At 47.2% G+C, this 15,975-nt stretch overlaps 1 protein-coding gene across 1 annotated transcript in view; it reads right to left on the minus strand.

Annotated features, from left to right (window-relative positions):
• The window catches only part of LOC142476781 (sialic acid-binding Ig-like lectin 13), a gene marked incomplete at its 3' end in the record, with an annotated part of 34,892 nt that extends 19,382 nt beyond the window's left edge, over positions 1–15,510 (minus strand). The window contains exons 1-3 of the mRNA XM_075581948.1: positions 15,179–15,510; positions 9,021–9,129; positions 3,829–4,236 (exon numbers count right to left, since the gene is read on the minus strand). Coding sequence (XP_075438063.1) covers positions 3,829–4,236; positions 9,021–9,129; positions 15,179–15,205 — 544 coding nt within the window. The remainder of the gene's footprint in view (positions 1–3,828; positions 4,237–9,020; positions 9,130–15,178) is intronic.
• Between the last annotated feature and the right edge of the window lie 465 nt (positions 15,511–15,975).

Raw genomic sequence — 15,975 nt, forward strand, 5'->3', positions numbered from 1 at the left:
TGGTATTGTAAGGGTTAGCTTTGGTTTTAAATTGTGTTTTCTGGTTGGTACTTACAGTATATATTGATTTTTGTTTACTTGATTGGTTAAAATAGTTGACTTGTTTGGAAGTGTTTGTATTTACTGGTACAGTAGCTTGCAATTATATTGTTAACATTCATTTGCAGAATGTATATGGTGCATAGATTTTATGCATCATTTATACAATGTAAATGCAATGTACTGTGTGGATTGGAATGTTATGTTTTATATTGTAAGATCAGTTAGGATTATTAAATGGATTATTATTATTGTCTGTATAGAGAAGCGTTATTTGTAGGACAGTATGATTTTGATAACCATTCTACAGTACATGTATTTGTATATTGGTTCATCATGTGTGTGTATATACTGTGTGTGTGTATATATATATATATATATATATATATATATATATATATATATATACTGTATACTGTATATATATATATATATATATATATATATATATATATAGATATATATATATATCTATATATATATATATATATGTATGTATACAGTATATATATACACAGTATATACTGTATATGTATAGGGACTGTTATTATATATATACTGTATATATATACAGTATATATATATACAGTATATATTTATTTCTCTTCATGTATTTATTTATTTATTTAGATTTATTTATTAATTGTGGGGCTGCTGTGCGTGAATTTTTTTTATTGGGGGTAGCGGGGGTGAGGGGGGTGTTTGGCCCTTGGTGTGAGTTTAGGACTTGCAGCAGCAGCACAATTAATAAATAAATCTAAATAAATAAATAAATACATGAAGAAATAAATACATTTAAAATACATTTTTATTGATAGTGTAGATGTGCAGAGGGTCTCCGGAGCTGAACCACGTTGGTTTCAGGTCTGGGGACCCCCTGCTCCCCGAGATACAGGCCCCTTTAGGGGGTGCCGGTATCCCTCTGCTCTGCTTGGTTTACAGGCCGCGATCACGTGATCGGGCCCTTTAAACCAAGCAGAGGGATACCGGCACCTCATAAAGGGGGCTGTATCTCGGGGAGCAGGGGGTCCCCAGACCTGAAACCAACGCGGTTCAGCTCCGGAGACCCCCTGCACATCTACACTATCAATAAAAATGTATTTCAAATATATTTATTGTCATTAATTTATTTATTTAGATTTATTTATTTATTTTTTGGCGGCTGCTGTGTGTGAGTTTTTTTTATTGTGGGTAGCGGGGGTGGGTGAAGGGGGTATTAGCCCCAACGGTGCTTGTTTAGGGCTTGCGGGGGGGGTAGCGGGAGGGCTTAACCCCTTCATGACCGTAGCGGTATTAACTGCTACGGTCGTGAAGGGGTTAAGTGCACCCGCAACCCCCCCGCAAGTCCTAAACTCACACCAAGGGCCAAATACATCTCTCTCACCCATCCCCACTACCCACAATAAAGCGGGCACGGTGGGTTAACCCCTTCATTGCCTTAGCGGCTATCCGCTATGGTAATGAAGCAGCATTTCTGTATTTTTAATAATATTGAGCAGGAGCAGGGGGGGTCCCTGAGCATTAATTTCTGGCTCAGGGAACCCCCTGCTCACTGTACAATATTATTAAAATACAGAAATGCTGCTTCTTTACCATAGCGCATAGCCGCTAAGGTAAAGAACGAGTGTTTATTTACTGTATATACTGTATGTGTTTTATTTATACTGTACATGTGCAGAGGGTCTCCGGAGCAGAACCGCACTGGTTTCAGGTCTGGGGACCCCCTGCTCCCCGAGATACAGGCCCCTTTAGGGGGTGCCGGTATCCCTCTGCTCTGCTTGGTTTACAGGCCGCGATCACGTGATCGGGCCCTTTAAACCAAGCAGAGGGATACCGGCACCTCATAAAGGGGGCTGTATCTCGGGGAGCAGGGGGTCCCCAGACATGAAACCAAAGCGGTTCAGCTCCGGAGACTCCCTGCACATCTACACTATCAATAGAAATGTATTTCAAATGTATTTATTGTCATTTATTTATTTATTTAGATTTATTTATTTATTTTTTGGCGGCTGCTGTGTGTGAGTTTTTTTTATTGTGGGTAGCGGGGGTGGGTGAAGGGGGTATTAGCCCCAACGGTGCTTGTTTAGGGCTTGCGGGGGGGGGGTAGCGGGAGGGCTTAACCCTTTCATGACCGTAGCGGTATTAACTGCTACGGTCGTGAAGGGGTTAAGTGCACCCGCAACCCCCCCGCAAGTCCTAAACTCACACCAAGGGCCAAATACCCCCCTCTCCCATCCCCACTACCCACAATAAAGCGGGCACGGTGGGTTAACCCCTTCATTGCCTTAGTGGCTATCCGCTATGGTAATGAAGCAGCATTTCTGTATTTTTAATAATATTGAGCAGGAGCAGGGGGGGTCCCTGAGCATTAATTTCTGGCTCAGGGAACCCCCTGCTCACTGTACAATATTATTAAAATACAGAAATGCTGCTTCTTTACCATAGCGCATAGCCGCTAAGGTAAAGAACGAGTGTTTATTTACTGTATATACTGTATGTGTTTTATTTATACTGTACATGTGCAGAGGGTCTCTGGAGCAGAACCGCACTGGTTTCAGGTCTGGGGACCCCCTGCTCCCCGAGATACAGGCCCCTTTAGGGGGTGCCGGTATCCCTCTGCTCTGCTTGGTTTACAGGCCGCGATCACGTGATCGGGACCTTTAAACCAAGCAGAGGGATACCGGCACCTCATAAAGGGGGCTGTATCTCGGGGAGCAGGGGGTCCCCAGACCTGAAACCAACGCGGTTCAGCTCCGGAGACCCCCTGCACATCTACACTATCAATAAAAATGTATTTAAAATAATTTTTAATGTGCCGATGTTTGCGCAGAGAGAGAGCAGCGGTTCTCTCTCTGCTGCAAACACATCTCGCCCCCGCCGCCCATACAGTAGTATCATTTATGTATGTGCATATACAGTACTGTATGTGTACAGTACTGTATGTTAGGGGTTATAGGGTAGTTGTTATACAGTATATGTATATATATATATGTATATATATATATATATACACTGGCAACACACTTTATTCGAGCTCGGCTAGTCCCACGAATTCGGGTATACCCGGGTGTATTGAGGTTTGTGACTGTTTTCTGCCCGAGTGCATTGAGTTATTTTCCAGCGGGGATTGAAGCATTTTATTCCCGCTGGCTGCAATACTGCACAGTACATATATATATACTGCATTACAATTCATGAATTTATGCCATCTGGTAGACACGCGAAGCATTGCAGCCTATTAAATCCTAATCATTATCATTTAACAGATCAGCCGCCCATCAGCCAGGCATGAACCCAGGCTGGGAAGGCAAATGCAACGGGGCTTGTCAGAGGTGAGGAGCGGCGCATTCCAGGTATCTGCCAGGTACATACCGGGTATTTGCTCGAATAAAGTGTGTCGGTGCAGTATACTGTGTATATACAGTACTGTATATATATACTGCATTACAATTCATGAATTTATGCCATCTGGTGGACACGCGAAGCATTGCAGCCTATTAAATCCTGATCATTATCATTTAACAGATCAGGCCCCCGTCAGCCAGGCATGAACCGTGGCTGGGAAGGCAAACGCAACGGGGCTTGTCAGAGGTGAGGAGCGGCGCATTCCAGGTATCTGCCAGGTACAAACTGGTCATTTGCTCGAATAAAGTGTGTCGCAGCAGTATATATAAAGTATAAATAATAATAATAATCAAGTCTGTGCCTAACATTACATAGTAAAGCAGCTCCGCATGCTTTTTTGCTAATAACAATTACTTAGTCAAATCCAAATGGTCACAAACTCACCTGTCACCTGCAACATGAGCATAGTTGATCTATAAGAATATTTTAAATGACCGTCTTCAATCCTGAAGAGATAGAACCCACTATCCGCTTTACTTGCATCATTTATTATCAGGGAGCAGTCTCTAGCTCTCAGTTTAACTCCTGACGTGTTAAAGCTTCGTCTTTCAACTAACATAGAGTCTGGATCGCAAATGTCAACTCCAGTGCTATTCAAGGCTGCAAGGTATGCAATTGTCTTGTTATCCTCATAATTTAATTCCGGTAGCCAGAATCCCTTGATATTGTCTGACCATGGCACCTTCTTATTAACAGTAAAGTTACAGGGGATGAGCACACACAGCCCCTCCTGCACAGTGATATTTCGTTTCACCTTAATACGATAGCTGTCAAACTTCTGACAAATGATATCTGGGGAGAGAAGAATTTACGTGTAGAAATGTGGAAGCATTTACATCAGTGTTTCTCACTTGGCGCCGTGGGAGGATCAAAAGGAGACGCTGGGTCACAAAGTGACTTTCTTTCCACCTGTCACTTGAAACCCCTTACATACCTTCGCTGCATCGATGACATCCTCCTGATTAGGACTTCTGGCGAACAGGACCTCCTACAGTTCCATGAAAACTTCAATACGTTCCACCCGACCATCAACCTCAAACCCACCAATTCCCCGGACGAAGTATATTTCCTAGACACCACCATCACCATAAAGAACCACCAACTACAAACTTCTGTATACCGCAAACCTACAGACAGTGCCAGATATTTGAGGGACAACAGCTTCCACCCGACACACAATAAGCATGCAAGCATCTACAGTTAAACAGTTAAACTCCAAAAATAAAATGAGGATGTTTAATAGATAAGCTCACAAGGAGATGAACATGACAAACGCACCAACGCGTTTCCTCCTGTAGGACTTTATCAAGGCTTTACACCTTGATAAAGTCCTACGGGATGAAACGCGTTGGTGCGTTTGTCATGTTCATCTCCTTGTGAGCTTATCTATTAAACATCCTCATTTTATTTTTGGAGTTTGTCCGTGATACTTATTTCTTCAGGATTGTCTTCAGTTGCAGTCCACCTTTGCTCTACCTTACTACTATTGCGTCTACACTTCAGGATTGCACGCAGAGGAATCACTATCTATTATTGGCGTTCTGGACTACAATATACCCCCAAGGGCAGGTAATGGGCAATAGCCCTCATATTATTACCGTTGACCCTGTATGGGGATATTTATATTTTAAGAGGGGTTTGCATTTTTGACCACTTCTGCGGTAGTCGGGCTGACTGACCGCTAGGTCTTTATTTTGCCCCCCCTTAAAAACTTACATTTTCTATATGAGCCTATGGACATAATACAGGTAAACCCCGTTATAGCGCGGTCCTCGGGGGCCACCCGATCCGACTGCGCTAGACCCGGGGGCGCGCTAATTTTAAAAAAAAATGGCCGCCGCGCGCCTGATCGGGAAGGAGGGAGTGAGGAGGGAAGGAAGAGGTGGCCTGAAGCCCTACACGTCCCCTAGCAACGGCGAGTCCTCCCACCACCGGCATCCATTTCCTCCCCCCAGACCCCCACACCTACCGGCCCTCCACGGCATAGCCCATGCGGCCCTCCAAGTCCCGGCCTGCTCCTCACTCACCCCCCTCCCAACACCCTCCCCCCTCCAGACACCCCCCCGCTCCTCCTGATGCCAGCTCCGCTCCTTCCGACACCCCCCTCCTCCCGACACCCCCCCCTCCTCCCGACATCCCTCCTCCTCCCGACATCCCCCCCTCCTCCCGACACCTGATGCCAGCTCCGCTCCGATCTCAGCAGCCGAAACCAAAGGTAGGGAGGGGGAGTGGGAGGTGTGGTGTAGTGTGCTGTGAGAGTGTGTTGTGAGTGCTGTGAGAGTGTGCTGTGAGAGCTGTGTGCTGTGAGAGTGTGCTGTGAGTGCTGTGTGCTGTCAGAGTGTGCTGTGAGTGCTGTGAGTGCTGTGTGCTGTGAGAGCTGAGTGCAGTGTGCAGTGTGTGCAGTGAGAGTGTGCTGTGAGTGCTGTGTGAGTGTGCTGTGAGTGCTGTGTGCTGTGAGAGCTGAGTGCAGTGTGCAGTGTGCAGTGTGCAGTGTGTGCTGTGAGAGTGTGCTGTGAGTGTGTGCTGTGAGAGTGTGCAGTGAGTGCTGTGTGAGTGTGCTGTGAGTGCTGTGTGCTGTCAGAGTGTGCTGTGAGTGCTGTGTGCTGTCAGAGTGTGCTGTGAGTGCTGTGTGCTGTCAGAGTGTGCTGTGAGTGCTGTGTGCTGTCAGTGTGCTGTGTGCTGTCAGAGTGTGCTGTGAGTGCTGTGTGCTGTGAGAGCTGAGTGCAGTGTGCAGTGTGCAGTGAGAGTGTGCTGTGAGAGTGTGCTGTGAGAGTGTGCTGTGAGAGTGTGCTGTGAGAGTGTGCTGTGAGAGTGTGCTGTGAGTGTGCTGTGAGTGTGCTGTGAGTGCTGTGTGCTGTGAGAGCTGAGTGCAGTGTGCAGTGTGTGCAGTGAGAGTGTGCTGTGAGTGATGTGTGCTGTGAGTGTGCTGTGAGAGCTGAGTGCAGTGAGAGTGTGTGCAGTGTGCAGTATGTGCAGTGTGGAGTTTGCGCAGTGTGGAATGTGTGCAATGTGGAGTGTGCGCAATGTGGAGTGTGCGCAGTGTGGAGTGTGCGCAGTGTGGAGTGTGCGCAGTGTGGAGTGTGCGCAGTGTGGGGTGTGCGCAGTGTGGAGTGTGCGCAGTGTGCGCAGTGTGGAGTGTGTGCAGTGTGGAGTGTGCGCAGTGTGGAGTGTGCGCAGTGTGGAGTGTGCGCAGTGTGGAGTGTGTGCAGTGTGGAGTTTGCACAGTGTGGAGTGTGCGCAGTGTGGAGTGTGCGCAGTGTGGAGTGTGCGCAGTGTGGAGTGTGCGCAGTGTGGAGTGTGCACAGTGTGGAGTGTGCGCAGTGTGGAGTGTGCGCAGTGTGGAGGGAGTGCAGTGTGGAGGGTGTGCAGTGTGGAGGGTGTGCAGTGTGGAGGGTGTGCAGTGTGGAGTGTGGAGTGTGTGCAGTGTGGAGTGTGTGAAGTGTGGAGTGTGTGCAGTGTGGAGTGTGTGCAGTGTGGAGTGTGTGCAGTGAACAGTGTGTGCAGTGAACAGTGTGTACAGTGAGCAGTGTGTGCAGTGAGAGTGTGTGCAGTGAGAGTGTGTGCAGTGTGGAGTGTGTGCAGTGAACAGTGTGAGTGTGTGCAGTGTGGAGTGTGTGCAGTGAACAGTGTGTGCAGTGAGCAGTGAACAGTGTGTGCAGTGTGTGCAGTGAGAGTGTGTGAAGTGTGCAGTGTGTGCTGTGTACAGTGTGTGCAGTGAGCAGTGTGTGCAGTGAGAGTGTGTGCTGTGTGCAGTGTGTGCAGTGAGCAGTGTGTGCAGTGAGCAGTGTGTGCAGTGAGAGTGTGTGCTGTGTGCAGTGTGCAGTGTGTGCAGCGAGCAGTGTGTGCAGTGAGAGTGTGTGCTGTGTGCAGTGTGCACACTGTGCAGTGTGTGCAGGGAGCAGTTTGTGCAGTGAACAGTGTGTGTAGTGAACAGTGTGTGCAGTGAACAGTGTGCAGTGAGCAGTGTGTGCAGTGAGAGTGTGTGCAGTGAGCAGTGTGAGTGTGTGCAGTGAGAGTGTGAGTGTGTGCAGTGAGTGTGTGCAGTGAACAGTGTGTGCTGTGAACAGTGTGTGCACTGAACAGTGTGTGCAGTGTGTGCAGTGAGAGTGTGTGCAGTGTGCAGTGTGTGCTGTGTGCAGTGTGTGCTGTGTGCAGTGAGCAGTGCGTGCAGTGAACAGTGTGTGCAGTGAGCAGTGTGTGCAGTGTGCAGTGTGCAGTGTGTGCACTGTGCAGTGTGTGCAGTGAGAGTGCGTGCTGTGTGCAGTGTGCAGTGTGCAGTGTGTGCACTGTGCAGTGTGTGCAGTGAGCAGTGTGTGCAGTGAGTGCAGTGAGTGTGTGTGCAGTGAGCAAATTTTTTTTTAATAAAAACAAAAAATGGGAGCCCCGTGAAAACCGCGTTATAACCGATCGCTTATAACGGGGTTTACCTGTATAGTGTTCCATTTTGCAATATATTTTTCAATTACCAAAGATGATTTTGTGTACACATGGATATTGAGCGTCATTCTCCACATTACTACTCGGTAGGCAAAATAGGACTTTTTCTGGAGAGACCAATTAAATAATTGTCCCATTTTCTTATACACCCCCAAATGCATTAACCTGTGTAGCCCCCTTCCCCCGTGACTAAGGGAACTACTGTACGCATGCTGGGTAGCTGTCTGGCATACAGGAGGCCTGATCCTCTGCTACTGGGAGCCAGGGGTGATCGCGTTCGTTGGTACACAGCGCCCCCACCTGAGAGGGATCCTAGCGAAGCAGGATAACCCCTCACAGGAACCAATACAGCAGTAAATAGACACACATGATATATAAAAGGAGTATTTACTGAACACGCAACTCTACTAAATAACTATACCATACAGAATACACAATAATAACACAGGGGAGTATCCCCACAGTACATAATGTGCGGTGGTACCAATATCCCTGGTGTCTTTCCCCAATGTCAGTCCCCACCCAAGTGAAGGGAGTAGCGCTACCCCTGTGGACCGTTGGTGCACTTCCCCTCCCTCGGCACACCTGTACCCAGGTACCGCTGAACAAAGCAAAGGATCCGTCTGATCCCACAACGGGGGTCTCTACGAGGCCGCTGCTATTTGTGCATCCGATCCACCTCTGAGGGGGCTCCAGCTGGAGGGTGACCCTGTAACTGTCTATTATAATGCCTGTGGTCTGGTCTCAGATGCCGTCCGCAGCTCACCACGTGGCATCCTGTCACCGGTGTGCTGACACTGTTGGGTGCTATTGGGGAAATGTTCCTATCTAAGGGCCTTCCCTACAACACACAAGCTGGAGGGAATGGGACCTATCTGGAGTCTACTAGGCAATCTGGACTAGTCCAGGGGAGCACTGCTCCCTGGACACTACTTGCTATGGAAACACTTTGCGAAAAAATTGCCAAATATTAAAAGTTAATTTGCAGGCCCCGAGACCCTAAATTTAAGTTACATGTGCTTTATATTAATGCCATTTTCTGGAAATTGTGGCAAAAATGTTGAATATTTTCAGAAAACACTAACTGTAAGAGACAGTCACAGTAATGCAAACCTTCACACATCCCCAGTGATACTCACCCTTCCACATCAGGTACAGGATGAAGGTCACAGGATATGTCCAGTAACAGCAGTTTCTTCTCAGCCACATTGTATCACAGAGCGGCACTTTCTGCTCGGGATCTGCAGACTGCACGGAGAAGGGGAGTTATGGGAGCAGTGAGGGTATATACAGTAATTCCCACCTCCTACACAGCACGGGACAGATTTAACGGCACCTATCTTGCGGTCTGACTGTGCGCTCTCTGCATATCTTACTCTCTATCTGACCGCGCTCTCTGTATTAGAATCCTTCTCTCACTTCTGTCCACTTTCTTCTTTTTCTCATTGATTTCCCTTTTCTGGTATATTTAAATCCTATTCCCTCTCTTATTATATTTTACACTTCTGTCTCCTCTTCCTTTTCTCAGTGTTTGTTCTCTTCCACTATTTTCTCTATTTCTATCTCATTCTCTCTGCTGTTATTGTCTGTTTGCTGCTTGTGTCTCTGCGTCTCATTTTAACTCTTTTTTTAAGTGAAACTTCTGTGCTCAGGGTGCCGGCGTCGCAAGGCCCACCCTTGCGCGCGACCATCTCCTGCATGATGTGTGAACATCCCATGTACTGGGCTGCAGGAGATTGGGGAGGTGATCGGAGGCGTGGAGGGGAGTGTGGCGAACGCGTTACGGAGCTGGTTCGCCCTCAGTGGCTGAACCAACTCACATGATGCTAATGTTACGCGATTGCAGACTGAAAAACAATTTCACCTGTCATGGCAAAATGTTGCAGCACAATGCACTGCTTAACCGCCAGGAGGAGCATTTAGTTGGCTATACAGTACCTCATTGTCTAACATTAGAAAGTCCCGATTGTGCGTGCGCGTGCGCGTCGCAACGCCGGCACCCTGAGCTCAGCCTTTAGCGGCACCTACCACATGAAAATTTCCCTGGCGGTAAATTGCCTTAATGGTGACAGAATTACAGTGCAGGAAGTGACGTCACTCCTGGCAGAAGAGGCCATCAGCGAGGTCATTGTTGCCAGCTCCCACCAGTCACCAGAGGAGGACGACGACACACACACACACACACACAAACACCACGCCCCCGCCTTACAAAATCTTCTGTGCCACGGCTCACTCGAGATCTCCTCCTCTTTGGACGGGGCTGCGAGATCCGGACGCTGTGTCACCTCAGCTCCGTCAGGGGCGAGGGGAGAGGGGGGGCTGCTCCGGGCTGGGAGACTCGAAAAGCTTGTGTCAGGTAACAAGGAGGAGAGAGAGGGGAGCGGAAGGGGGAGATGGGAAGAGAGCCGTGAGGACTGAATGACGTGCACACACACACACACACACACACACTGACTGATGTGCGCCCACAAAGTGACGCACACACGAGGAATTCACAGTTACTATAAATATAGAAGTGCAAAAACACACGTTCTAAGTCAAACTTCTTTGCGTTTTGGCACTGAAATTGTGTTTTGATTTTTAATTAAAAATATCACCATCACAAATACAATTTCTGTGACAAAACAGTGACACGAGACAAAGACATTTCACGTAAAACATGTGTGCTCGCGCACACACACTTTTTTTTTACAAGGACATCTATAATTTCTTAAATCCCCTGGTGTTCTTTACACATTTACTCGCAGCTGGAATAAAAATTACAATTGGCCGGAAGTAACTGCCTTGACGAACTCTACTGGGCTTGATGGATATGCTTAGTACTGTAACTCCTTGCAAAAGGCAGAGGTGGGCTTTAAACCCACACTCCTTGAGAGACTTGAGCCTAAATCCGGTGCCTTATACTGCTCGGAAATGTTACCTGCAGCTTTCCATTTATTGTCTCTCTTTATTCTAAGTCCCTCCCTTCAAGGTATATAATCTCCCAGTAAGGTCCCGGTAAATTCACTTTCCACTTTACAATTAGTGGATGTTTTAAGACTTGAGGAAACAAAGAAATAATTCGGCACCTAAAGCAAAAACAAATTTTGTGACAGATAATTGTATCTGACCATATAGAATGTCCAGTCCTGTTATCCTGGAGTCCTTCAGGTGTTTCTTGCTACTTTAAAGTAGGTTTTCAATTTTTCCCAACCGGAGCAGACACCATACGTCATTAACCCCCTGTGTATGCTACAATTTATTTTATTGTTTATGCTTTTTTTAAATTAAATTAGTCTATATTTAGCTTATCATCAGGCGTTTGTTTAGTTCTGTTATTCTGAAGCCAGGGTCACGTGTAATGTGTGAATAGCCCCAGATAGCTTAACTCAGCCCCCTTTCCAAATCACACCAAGTCCTATAATATTCCTGGAAAACAGCAGTGAATACAGGCTCTTGTGGATGTTTTATAGTTGTGAGTTTGTAGTTGAGGGCAGGTAGGAAGAGATGGCCGTGCCATGGGAGTGTGACAGGAAGGTACTCACTCAGCCAAGTCAGGAATGAAAAGGAAGTGAGGGGGTATATGGGTAAAGGGAATAGTCTTGGGACAGACTATCTGTGAGCAAAACGGGGGAGGGCAGAATAGCCCATTCTAGGAGAGATCTCAGAAGCTGCAGTAGCAACTCACTGATTACATGCCCAGAGGCAGGGAAGTCAACATTGTAACATGTCACACAGGCACAGTGTGTGTGTGTGGAGCAAACTACATGCAGTTGAAAATAAGAAACTGACAGGCAGAAGCTGCAAACAAGGGGGGAGGGGGGTGAACAAAGAGTGCAAAAAGGGGGAAACTTGTTCCATGACATCTGTGTTTATGTTGATTGATTTGTTTGACTGTGTATGTTGGTTTTTTGGTTTGTGTTTTGTCTTATGTCTGTACTATTGCATCTACAGTATAACTGGTATACACTACAGTATGATCGGTTGTTTTATTTTCCTTCCACATATTGTGAGACAACCGGCAAGAAACACCTGAAGGACTCCAGGATAACAGGACTGGACATTCTATATAGTCTGATACAATTATCTAAACACAGAACCCCAGTAAGCTCTTTTTGGGAACCCCTGAGCCCCCACAAAATATATATATATGTATATGTCAAAATGGAGTGCTATTGAGCGTGGCATATGTATACAACAGACGACAGAGAAGCCCAATGCAACATCCAACATGACAGAAATACACAGTAAAATACTTATATATTCTCTTGAAGTAGGGTCATTTAGTTTAACCCTTTGGCCAAAGCGTTGTAAGCTTGCGAGCCACGTCAAGGCAGACACCTGTTCGCAAGTCCTAACACTACCTGATAAAATATTAATATACCTCTATTAGGATTAAAATTCTCATTTACCTCTATTAGGAGGGAGAAAGACGCTTTGGCGTCTGTCGTCTGTTGTATACATATGCCACGCTCAATAGCACTCCATTTTGACACATATACATATATATATATTTTGTGGGGGCTCAGGGGTTCCCAAAAAGAGCTTACTGGGGTTCTATGTTTTGTTAACCCATTCTCAGCTGTTCCAGCTGGTGGAGGTTAGTGGCTCCTCCTTCCCAGGTTTTAAGCCCGCCCCTCCCCACTTCCCTAGTTTGCAAGTGCCTCATTCTGCTGGATATAGACCCACTGTGGTCTTTCTCCCTCCTAATAGAGGTAAATGAGAATTTTAATCCTAATAGAGGTATATTAGTATTTTATCTGGTAGTGTTAGGACTTGCGAACAGGTGTCTGCCTTGACGTGGCTCGCAAGCTTACAACGCTTTGGCCAAAGGGTTAAACTAAATGACCCTACTTCAAGAGAATATTTAAGTATTTTACTGTGTATTTCTGTCATGTTGGATGTAGCATTGGGCTTCTCTGTCGTCTGATACAATTATCTGTCACATTTTATTTTTGCTTTAGGTGCCGGATTATTTCTTTGTTTCCTTATGTGTATGATTTGATTAATCATTTATTCCTGGCAGCCTTCCCTATAGGTATGTAGCCAGGTCCCCTCTGGTCCCCTGGTGTATTTATGTATTCCCCTTACCTCCGCTGATGTGTGGGATACTGCGGGAGGCATGGGGCTGCTGCTGGGGGCGAGCGCGTCGCCGGCGGCTGTCTTTGAAGGGCGCCGCCATGTTGGTTTGCGAGCGCACGCACTCACGAAGGTTCGCGTATGCGCAGTGAGCCTCGCGGCGGCTATGACATTTGCGCATGCGCAGTAATGTTAGCGCAGTAATGTTAGCGCACGAGGCAGCAATAGGAAAAGGCTGCAGACAGAACAACACTGCTGCCACGTGACTCACCACAAAGAATGGGATGGCTGGGTTGCTCCTGAAAAGGGAGGATAGATATGGCATGCTGGGCAGGAAGCTGGGAATAAAGACCTGGACCTAGAGGGTGCAGGTAGGGTCCACGGAGCTGTGCTCCAGGGACTAGGCCAGACGTTGCCCCAAGGGCCTAGTTAGTCCCCTGAGACACAGTAGAGGAACTTATATGTAAATGCTGTAGGGAAGGCCTTAAGGTAGGGACTTTCTCACAGAAGCATTAGTGTGAGAGATGCTGCAGAACACTGCCTGAAGGAGAGTGCAGCTTGCTATCTGAGAGCAGGTCAGGACTCCATATTAGAGACTGCATGTAAGGTGCCATCCGGCCGGAGGCCCCTTCAGAGAAGTTAGCCTGAAGATCTACGCAAGATAGGAGCATCAGACCGTGCCGCGGAATCACTTTGGGGGGGGTGGTGTCTACAGATCGCTGCTGTTTATCCTGGTCTGGACAAAGACCAGGGAGGTAATTCAAAGTGCACCAAAGGGCCCCAACACCAGGAAGCGCGCTATCCTCTCACACACTCTGGGAAAGAGACACTCAGTGGTTAAGTGACATTAGACATTCAGTGTTTTGGGGCTGGACATTCACCTGGACAGTGTTACTATTGGGTCATATTCTGGGGCTGTGTTACTGTGTTACGATATGGTACATGTGTAGCCATGCTGTGAAATGGTCTGCAGTTGTCTCCCTGCTGGCAGCAAAACCTGGTAAGTTACAGGGATGCCAGCAGTAATCATGGAGGTTTGCCCTCACACCCTGGTGAGGTGCCCTATGTATGGATGGGAGTGGCTGCATACTCTGAGTCCATTATTAGTGACATCAGAGCTGTGACAGTTCCTGAAGTATATAAGGCACAGCACTGCCCAAAGTTAGGTGGTTGGTGAGGATTGCTGAGTTGTTGGAGGGCATTGGGGAGGAAGGATCCACTAGTGCAGTAATTAGTGTTCCATTTCTACATCAGACTTATAAGAGCCACACTGTGTCCAGGGACCTGGCACAGGGGTGATCTCCCTACGGGGAGAGGGGATCCCACTCCATTGGGAGGGCGTATCTATCAAAGGGACAGCAAATCAATATGTGCGGCTGAGACGGCTGGCTGTGAAGGGCAGCTTGCCCATACGAGATCAATAAAGATGTCCTGTTTAAAGATACCCCCACTGTGTGAGTGTGAAGTTACTCTCCAGTGGAAGGCACCACCAAGAAGGAGTTCCTCATCAGGACACTCTCCCTGCGGACGCATAGATTCTGATGAGGTGGAGGCGCTGCACATGATATAGGTAGGACTCGCACACACTACCTCAGCTGCCTGTCTGGATTGACAATCCCGAATACCATCATGCGGGAGACACAGGAGTACTGTTGCCAACAGGTGCACCACCAGACACGACCATGTAATGGGGGCTGGTTAGACCACACGGGCCAATATGAGATTGGGGGGGTCAGACTAAGAGTGAATACCCGTTACACATGCATTATATAAAAGTTTAGTAAATACTGTTCTTATACAACCGTGTGTAATTATTGTGTATGTTGGTTCTGGTTCTGGGATCCCCTACCGGTAGAGGCGCTGCACCGTGAAGTAAGTATACCCCAGGCTCCCAGTGGCGGAGGCTCAGGCCTTTTGTTATCCAAACAGGTGATCGCAGCACAGGTAGTTTCAGTACCCAGGGGGTACAAAGGCTACAGGTATAAGCGTTATAGGTTATCACTATTAGTGTGTAGGTTACATTTATTTTTATTTTAGCATTAGCGCTACCAGCACATACTTTTTCGCACATTGTCTTAAACTTGCCTACATGTAAGTATCTTTACTGGTATATAACAATTTTTAACCCCACTAAGTCACATAAGCATATGCTTAGCTTATTAATCCCTTCAGGGTATATTTCACATAATTCACAATCATTTGTATGAATTTAGCATAGGGACCTGCTATTGGGGCTTACCTTGACGCTGGTTAGCAGGCTTGTCATTATTTGATCAAAAAATGCAACCAAAAGCCTAAATTTTCATACAGACTTAGGTTTCACTGTGTATATTTATTTCCCCATTTATTGTTAGCCCAATGGGAGAAGCGCAGGGACTCACTTTCTGTTTTTCCTCTTTATTCTAAGTCATAACATAAATGTTAAGAGACTGCAGATTGCTTCATTGGAAAAATAAAATGGCCCCTTGAAAAACAAAATGGCCACTCATCATCCCTAATGTAAGAACCTCGTCTAATTTAGTGACCATGTTATAGCACTTTTTTTTCCGGACTGCTGTGTAATATGGTGAGAAACAAGAACACACAGATAATGATGCATTATAACCTTAACTTAATTAAATGGAATGGAAGTTACTATACTGTTAACTAACCCTACTGTTTATTTAAGGAAGAGAACTGGGGCATCTTCCACGGCTGAAACCCTCTATTTTCAGTTCCGTGGACCCCCTGCTTCCTGAAATACTTACTGGTGAAGTTACCGGCTTTAAATCTTCCTCCGGGGGAGGGGAGGAGAGCGAGACAGGCTGGGGGGGGGGGGGGGGGGCGAGGGGAGGAGTGCGAGACAGGCTGGGGGGGGAGGGGAGGAGAGCGAGACAGGCTGTGGGGGGGGGAGAGTGAGACAGGCTGGGGGGGGAGGGGAGGAGAGCGAGACAGGCTGGGGGGGAGGAGGGCAAGACAGGCTGGGGGGGAGGGGAGGAGAGCGAGACAGGCGGGGAGGAGAGCGAGACAGACTGGGGGCGGGAGGAGAGCGAGACA

The sequence above is a fragment of the Ascaphus truei genome, unplaced genomic scaffold (genome assembly GCF_040206685.1).
Source record: "Ascaphus truei isolate aAscTru1 unplaced genomic scaffold, aAscTru1.hap1 HAP1_SCAFFOLD_1734, whole genome shotgun sequence".
Classification (NCBI taxonomy): domain Eukaryota; kingdom Metazoa; phylum Chordata; class Amphibia; order Anura; family Ascaphidae; genus Ascaphus; species Ascaphus truei.